Source organism: Salvelinus sp. IW2-2015, linkage group LG6.1 (genome assembly GCF_002910315.2).
Source record: "Salvelinus sp. IW2-2015 linkage group LG6.1, ASM291031v2, whole genome shotgun sequence".
Classification (NCBI taxonomy): Eukaryota; Metazoa; Chordata; class Actinopteri; order Salmoniformes; family Salmonidae; genus Salvelinus; species Salvelinus sp. IW2-2015.
Window position 1 is genome coordinate 15,328,560 of NC_036845.1, and position 9,047 is coordinate 15,337,606.

General features: G+C 43.3%; 1 protein-coding gene and 1 long non-coding RNA gene across 2 annotated transcripts in view; both read left to right on the forward strand.

Annotated features, from left to right (window-relative positions):
* LOC111965189 (B-cell receptor CD22-like) overlaps positions 1 to 9,047 on the forward strand; it is a 32,266-nt gene that overhangs the window by 21,968 nt on the left and 1,251 nt on the right. The window contains exons 12-14 of the mRNA XM_023989220.2: positions 3,152 to 3,478; positions 3,712 to 3,799; positions 3,954 to 4,053. Coding sequence (XP_023844988.1) covers positions 3,152 to 3,478; positions 3,712 to 3,799; positions 3,954 to 4,053 — 515 coding nt within the window. The remainder of the gene's footprint in view (positions 1 to 3,151; positions 3,479 to 3,711; positions 3,800 to 3,953; positions 4,054 to 9,047) is intronic.
* On the forward strand, positions 7,075 to 7,787 carry LOC111965190 (uncharacterized). Its single transcript, XR_002877483.2, has 3 exons — positions 7,075 to 7,364; positions 7,528 to 7,618; positions 7,709 to 7,787. It is a non-coding gene; the product is annotated as an uncharacterized lncRNA (long non-coding RNA).

Here is a 9,047-nt window from a genome sequence, read left to right on the forward strand (position 1 = left end):
TCGAACCGGGCTGTGGGGGAGCACTGGAGATCTGGTGCTTAAAGCTGGCACCACTCGTCCTGGCTGAATGCCCACTTTGGCCCGGCACGTGCGGAGCGCAGACACAGGACACACTGGGCTGTGACAGCGCACCGGGGACACAGTGCGCAGAGCCGGCGCAGGATGCCCTGGGCCTAAGAGGCGCACCGGAGACCAGGAGCGCTGTGCTGGCACAATCCGTCTTGGCTGGATGCCCACTCTAGCACGACACATGCAGAGAGCTGGCTCAGAGCGCACCGGGCTGTGAACGCACACTGGAGACACCGTGCACTTCACCGCATAACACGGTGCCTGACCAGTACCACTCTCCCTACCGTGAGCTAGCTCCTACAACCTCCCCGTGTGCCCCCCCCCCCAACATTTTTGGGGGGGAGTGGCCTCCCGGTCTTCCTTGCCAGCCGTGACCCTGTGTAACGCTGGGCCCCTTTACTAGCTGCTTCCGCCTTCCTCGCTGCTTCCACCTGCTTCCACGGCAGGCGATCCTTTCCGGCCAGGATRTCCTCCCACGTCCAGGATCCCTTTCCTTCCAGAATGTCTTCCCATGTCCACTCTGTCTGCTCCTCCCGGCCACGCRGCTTGGTCCGTTGTGGTGGGACAAAACAAACATAGAGAATAAAAGGATCTCTACGGTCAGGGCGTGACAATATAACATTTCACTGCATAATTTGTTTTGTTTTTCAGATCCTCCAAAAAACAGCTCAGTGTCAGTCAGTCCCTCTAGTTCAGCAATAGAGGGCAGCTCTGTGACTCTGACCTGCAGCAGCAATGCCAACCCACCAGTGGGGAGCTACACCTGGTACAGAGTAAATCGAGAACAGGTCACAGAAGTGGGATCTAGCAGAATGCTAACTATCAAGGTACCAGCAGACAACAGCCAGTTCTATTGTGAGACCAGAAATCGTCTTGGATCCCAGAACTCATCTGTCACTCAACTAGATGGGATGTGTAAGTGCAAAATAAAAACAAATGTACCCAATATTTTAGCACTATGGCTAGTGTCATAACACACTCTAAACTACCTGTTTCCATACAATATGCTTCTTCACTTCTTCAGATCCTCCCAAGAACACCTCATTGTCTGTCAGTCCCTCTGGCTTCTGTGAATGGGCAGCTCTGTGACTCTGACCTGCAGCAGCAATGCCAACCCAGCAGTGAAGACCTACACTGGTACAGAGTCAAGGGAATGAGGAGTCATTGTAGGATCTGACAGAGCTTCACCTTCAATAAGATTGCTATCAATGATAGTGGGCGGTACTATTGCGAAGCAGAGAATAGACAACTACTAACATAGATGTGACATGTAAGTTGTTACACTTCCATATCCTGTGAACATACTTTAAAGGGGCAGTGCAGTCAAAAACATGTTCTGTAAAAAAATATGATATTTCCACGCACTCGGGTTAAAATAACACTCTGAAATTGTGAAAATTATGCCCTTTTAGTGTAAGAGCAAAAATATATAAATATACACTACCGTTCAAAAGTTTAGGGCCACTTAGAAATGTCCTTGTTTTTGGGAGAAAAGCTACTTTTTTGTCCATTAAAATAACATCAAATTGATCAGAAATACAGTCTAGACATTGTTAATGTTGTAAATGACTATTGTAGCTGGAAACAACAAKAAAAAAAAATATCTACATAGGCGTACAGAGGTCCATTATCAGCAACCATCACTCCTGTGTTCCAATGGCACATTGTGTTAGCCAATCCAAGTTTATAATTTTAAAAGGCTAATTGATCATTAGAAAATCCTTTTGCAATTATGTTAGCACAGCTGAAAACAAGGACATTTCTAAGTGACCCCAAACTTTTGAACGGTAGTGTATATGTTTTGCATTTCAGCATGTTCAGGTGGGATGGAGTTTTTGGCCCACAGCATGACATCACAATCTGATTTGATTATTCTCACCAATGTCTAGTCATCTTTTATTTGCATGTGTATCCTCCTACTTTTAAGTCTAGACCAGGGGTTCCCAAACTTTTTCACTCAGGAGAACGCTACCTGCCCGAATGCATAGTGCTAACTGTAAAGTTTGGTGGAGGAGAAATAATGGTCTGGGGCAGTTTTTCATGGTTCGGGCTAGGCCCCTTAGTTTCAGTGAATGGAAATCTTAATACTACAGAATAAAATGACATTCTAGACGATTCTGTGCTTCCAACTTTGTGGAAACAGTTTGGGGAAGGCCCTTTCCTGTTTCATCATGACAATGCCCTGTGCACAAAGCGAGGTCTATACAGAAATGGTTTGTCGAGATAGGTGTGGAAGAACTTGATTGGCCTGCACATAGCTTTGACCTCAACCCCATCGAACACCTTTGGGATCAATTGGAATGCCGAATGCGAGCCAGGCCTAATTGCCCAACAGCAGTGCCCCACCTCACTAATGCTCTTGTGGCTGAATAGAAGCAATGTTCCAACATCTAGTGGAACGCCTTCGCAGAGAGAGTGAAGACTGCTAAAGCTGCAAAGGGGGGACCAACTCCATATTGATGCCCATGATTTTGGAATGAGATGTTCGAGGAGCAGGTGTCCACTTGAGCCAGCTGGTTCAAGTGGGGACTCTTCCAGCTGAGGAATAAGTTTCACACATACCGATGTGCTAAATTCACACCTCAAAATTACTCAACAGCAACCCCAGCTTTGAGCTGAGCTCCACTGTAGATCTGAGTCACTAGGAACTACTGTAATGGACGTCACACTGCTTGCTTAGCGAGTACTGTTTCCATCTGATTCAGCTCACACCGAGCCTGATCTCAATACAGTTTTCTGTACCCAAAACTAGAATCTGTTATGAACAGAGTACAGTAAGTTTTGTAGATGTGACCCTTGGTCAAAGTTTCTAAAAGTTGTGTTGTTTACAAGGACGGGAATGGCAAATTGAGTTATTGCACACGCACACTTCACAGCGAAAGCGTTCCCTAACGGAAATATGAAAATACATGCTAGAACCCGTCAATAGGATCTCGCTAGCTCTTGCTTGGCTCTGCCCACTTCCTTGCTCGTTCTACCCACTATGCTTAATTTTCTCCCTTTGAAAACGACATAGATGAACTACCTCGGGTTAGTAATAAATATTTTTTTCTTAACTGTCTTCCTCCTCTGTTGTCTGTAGTTGCTCCAAAGATCCTGCCCTCCTCTCGCTGCATCAGAACTGCTGATCAGATCAACTGTACCTGTGAGAGTCATGGGAACCCCTCTCCCAAAGTGGAGTGGCGATTGGCTGGACACCCTGTCAATCACTTTACTAACACTGTCATCAGAGAGCCAATGGGCAGCACAGGCCTGAGAAGCTCCCTCACCACCCACCAATCACAGGAGGAGGACACGCCCACTCTGGTCTGCCTCAGCACCAACTCTGTAGGATCTTCCAGCCTCCAGTTCTGTACTCAATGCCTGGGGTATCACCAGGGGCTGGGCAAAAGCACTGAAGTTCTTGAGGGTAAGTGCTTTTTGTTATCAAATGCCATACATATACTTTGTGCAGCATTCAGTGTTTTTCTGCAGTAAAAGCGATTTGGATCTGGTCAAAACATAATTGTACAGTATATGTACTTTGAAATACACAAACCATAAGGGGGTTGGACACCATAATTGACTGCAATAATGATCTTGATAACCTTGATAACAACTTTTGTAATTCTATCGATTAAAGCTTTTTCTGTTCTCCCCTAGGTCAAGTTTCCTTGCCAATCTTCATCACTGCAATATTTGTTTCGGCATTAATGACAGCACTGATATGTGCTTTACTGTATCTCCGAAGGTKAGGTCATCACTCTTTTAATGTTCTGGAAATACTGCACATATTTGTGTCTTTATACTTTTTGTGCTTTACATTAACTTAGTTCCTGATTCTGAAGTGTACACTTATTAATAGCTATCTGATTTGACCAGTTTCTTGTATGATGATTTCACAGGGTTAGGGATCCTTGTTTTAAGGTACTCAGAGGTCATTACAAATATTACAACAGTGATGTGAGGATGAACCTAGTTCCGACCAGTGGTGAGAGGACACAGGTAAGCATCATCAGATTCATCCTGGAAATACAGTGGGGAGAACAAGTATTTGATACACTGCCGATTTTGCAGGTTTTCCTACTTACAAAGCATGTAGAGGTCTGTAATTTTTATCATAGGTACACTTCAACTGTGAGAGACGGAATCTAAAACAAAAATCCAGAAAATCACATTGTATGATTTTTAAATAATTAATTTGCATTTTATTGCATGACATAAGTATTTGATCACCTACCAACCAGTAAGAATTCCGGCTCTGGGAGGTGACGATGGTCACTCATCTGACCTAACGTTAACACGAAGTGTCCATACTGTAGCACCAGGAATGGGAGAACCTTCCAGAAGGACAACCATCTCTGCAAGCACTCCAACAATTCAGGCTTTATGGTAGAGTGGCCAGAGGGATGCCACTCCTCAGTAAAAGCAACATGACAGCCCGCTTGGAGTTTGCAAATGCACCTAAGACTCTCAGACCATGAGAAACAAGATACTCTGGTCTGATTAAACCAAGATTGAACTCTTTGGCCTGAATGCAAAGCTTCACATCTGAGGAAACCAGGCACCATCCCTACGGTGAAGCATGGTGGGGCAGCATCATGCTATGGGGATGTTTTTCAGCGGCAGTGACTGGGAGACTAGTCAGGATCCGAGGGAAAGATGAACAGAGAAAAGAAACAGAAAGATCCTTGATGAAAACCTCTCAGGACCTCAGACGGTGCAAAGGTCCACTTCCAACAGGACAACGACCCTAAGCACACAGCCAAGAGTGGCCCAGCAGAGCACAGACTTGAACAACAGCTGCTCAGCAACACTCCTATCCAACCTGACAGCGCTTCAGAGAATCTGCAGAGAAGAATGGGAGAAACTCCCCAAATACAGGTGTGCCAAGCTTGTAGCTCACCCCCAAGAAGGATGTAATCACTGCACAGGTGCTTTTTTAACCTTTATTTAACAAGGCAAGTATTTAAGAACAAATTCTTATTTTCAATGAGCTAGAACAGTGGGTCAACTGCCTTGTTCAGGGGAAGACAACAGATTTTTTACCTTGTCAGCTCAGGGATTCGATCTTGCAACTTTCGGTTACAAGTCCAACACTCTAACCACTAGGCTACCTGCCCCACTCCAACAAAGTACTGAGTAAAATGTCTGACTACTTATGGAAATCTCATATTTCCGTTATTTAAATAAAAAAATATTAAAAAAAAAATATAAAAATAAATCAAATAATGTGCAAAGATTAACTAAAACCAAAATGTCTTTTGTCATTGTGGGTATTGTGCTTAGATTGATGCAGGGAAAAAACGATTGAATCCATTTTAGAAAATCAGCTGTAACGTAACAAAATGTGGAAAAAGTGAAGGGGTCTGATATTCTTTCCAAATTCAATGTACTTCTGTGGATCACCGATCTTCAGTTCCTCAAATTGGGGAAGGTTATTTCACCTCCACTTGATACAGCTGGCAAAGTAATGAAAGAGAACTGATACAATGTAAACTGACTTGTTAGGGTCTTCTTCCCTCAGGGTGCACACTTGTCTCGCTTGGTCACTGTTGGATGGTGAAGGTGCCCAATACTGTGAAGGCAGTAGATGGTAGTTTGTAGAAGTGTCCTGTCACACCGCCCCCCACACAGGGTCATCTGGTACCGGTATCATAGCGTTCTTCTATCCCAAGGTTTATGATGGCAAGGAACCGACCAGTGTGGAGACCAGTTTTAGAGGGCGTACATCAGTGCCAGGCAATGCATCAGAGGGTGACTGTACACTGAGGGTTGAGAGTGTGACATGGACAGACAATAACTCCAGCTCTACGTGTGGATCAACCCTGATGAGTCAGCTACACAACATTTCATCATCAGATCGTAAGGATTACAATTGAAAGTAAGCACACTCATGGAGAGGTGTATTAGATTGAATATTTGTTGTCGTTAACAACTTGTGATCAGATGAACAGTACTTCATTACTTTGACATCTGTATTCAGGAGTGGTAGTGGTCGGTAGTTGGAGCGCTATGTTAAAACTGAATGAGAATGCGACAGTTACCTTAGTCACGGGAACTGGTAATGCCTTGTTTGCCTTTGGTTCCAGCTAATAATAATTTATTCGCTTTGCAGATAGAAAAGCTCCTGTTATTCCATGAAGAATGCATTGGTGGATGGAGACTTATTCCAGGCCAATGTACTGTCTGGCATTCCTGCCCATCTCTCCTCCACCTTCACTGGAGCGCGTTTGCTGTAAATTCTACAGCAGTGACTTCCATGGAGGAAAGGGAGGGCTGTGGGTGTCTACTGAGACAATACAAGGAAGAGGAACGGCCAACTGCCAAAAAAGAGATGAAATGCACAGCTCAATTCGCTACAGTCCAAACTGAGAGTCAACCAGTCATTCTAACATCTCATGTACGTTTTTGGTCTTTCTTGTTTGTTCTCAGTTGTGTAATTATTCCATTCACAGGCCATCATTAAATAATCTACAATTTTACAGAACAAACGACTACAAAGTCAAATACATGGTTGTCTACTTTATTAACAGATGCCCTGTTGGTGTGAAGGTGATGGTGGATGAACAGCCAGTCAGTGAAGGTCATAGTGTCAACCTGGAGTGTGTTTGTGACAGCAACCCCAGCCAGGCAGGTATGTGTGGATCAGACGACAGGGAGGCCAAGCATCCAAATGAATTCAACTCAGGGCAAATGTCCTATCCCAACATTAGCAGAGACACCTCATTCTCCTGCATTGTCCAAAATAATATTGGATCAAATCAGTCAGCTGGCTGTTTCTGGATGTCAACTGTAAGTATCCTCATTGTATGTGTCTATGAGTGTTGCACGGTTTCCAATGGAACTAAAATTATATTTGTACACAGAGATGCTAATTCTAGCGACACATTATGGGTGTAAAATAATGAAATGACTCCTTCCCACCTAACATAGTTCTATTGTCATTGTTTTTTCACTCACAACAGGAAGGAAGACAAATGTATAGTGTCAACAAACAAAATTCTACCTTTTGTCATTCTGTCACTCCAGTCCCCCAGCAATCCTCTCTGACTCCACTTGCTCCTTGAAGGGTGGGATTCTGCGCTGTGTGTGTAGAGCAGAAGCCCGACCTAATGCCACTCTGCACTGGATGATCAATGGAAGCAGCACTCTCCATCCTCCTTTACTTCCATCACCATATACAGAGAAAATATGGTGTCACAGAAGTCATTGGGCCTGTGGAAAGACGCCCGAATGTCTCTGCGTAGCCAGTAACTCACTGGCCACTGACATCCAGCAGCTGCCCCTTGACACAAAATTCACAGCTGGACAGTGTAAGTAAGCATTCAGTACAGAATTTCAGGTGGTTTATCTTCTGATATCATTATAATCGGCACACAGTGACAGTCATTCTTCCTCCTCTGCCTCCCCATGTGTCCCCACTCTCTCTCTCTTTGCTCTCACTCTCGCTTTCTGTCTGTCTTTCTTTGAACACAGTTCTGCCATGGATGCTGACTGCTCTGGCAGTTGGAAGTGTCTTTCTGTGGGGAGCTGTAATGTGTGTACGCAGAATACGTTGCAGAGAGAGGTTTGTATGGTTTCTTGATGATGTTGTCACATATTAAACCATATTAGATGTGTCATTTTGAACGATGTCTCCCTTCTACATTATCTGTAGACCAAAGGCCAGCTCTAATCTCCCCACTTTGGATATCCCTCTAAGGTACTCTCATTTTTGCATTTGCATTTTACATAAACAATAATAATGTTCAAGCTCATTGACATTGATGTTTTTGTCTTTAGGCAACCTACATGTCAGAGTCCCTAAGGACAGCAATCCCCAAAAAGTAAGAAAAAAAATAATCATAAAAGAGTTGAATTATCTTTGACTATCATCAACACACTCAATGCACATATGATATTGCATTGAATTTAATTTGCTTCTGTGAGGGTGGTTGGAGGTTTTTTTTAAGTAAAAATGGTACTGAAATATAATCAGTTTCCACGTTCTCCTCTCCTCCTCAGGCCACAGCAAAAATACTAAGAGGACCAAGCCTAAGGCCATGCCCATGGCCATACCCAAGGAGAAAGCAAGGCCGGAGAGCCAATCACCAGTCTACGAAAATGACTTTGTTCCAAATAAGCCTCGTCAAAACCCTGCAAAGAACTACGAGAATTATCCAAAGATCAAGTTACAAGATAACACAAAGGTAACCTTTATGTAACCTCACTGCAAGCAGAATTTGTCTGGTGCAGCTTTTGATAAAAATGTAAATACCACATACTTTTTACGCACACTTTTAGATTTCAGACACTGTTATGACAGGAGAGTGATTACCACTAAACCTCAAACACGTACTTTCACACCCCCTGAAGCCCTCAGACCAAGTGTATTTTTGAAGCCGTTTTGGTGCCTAAATGTAGTGCTCGTCTGTTGGTTTCTCAAGCATGTAAAAAGATAGGTTAACACGTTCTTATTTTTTCCCCACAGGCTATGTGTTCAAACATGGATGATATCTATCAAAACTATTGAACTACCAGTGAACACAACGTTTGCTTCAGAGTACATAATAATAATGTTATCCAATTGTTATATGTTGACGATTGAGTCATGTTGAAAGTCTAAAGTTTGTGCACCGTTCTGGGCTGTGTGGATTGAATTTTTGTGCGTTTAAGTGATGATGTAACCTATGTTTTGTATTATAACTTTTGTATCAACTGTATTTGTGTGTCAAATTGCTTGTAAAAATGTGTTATGTGAACATAATTATAACTGAAATAAAATACAAACATGTAAACTTTATTTTTTTACAGAGCTGTCTATACACTGAGTATAGCAAACATTAGGAAAACTTTTCTAATATTGAGATGCACCCCTTTGCCCTCAGAACAGCCTCAATTTGTCGTGACATGGACTCTACAAGGTGTAAAAAGCATTCCACAGGGATGCTGGCCCATGTTGACTCCAATGCTTCCCACAGTTGTGTCAAATTTGGCTGGATGTCCTTTTGGTTGGT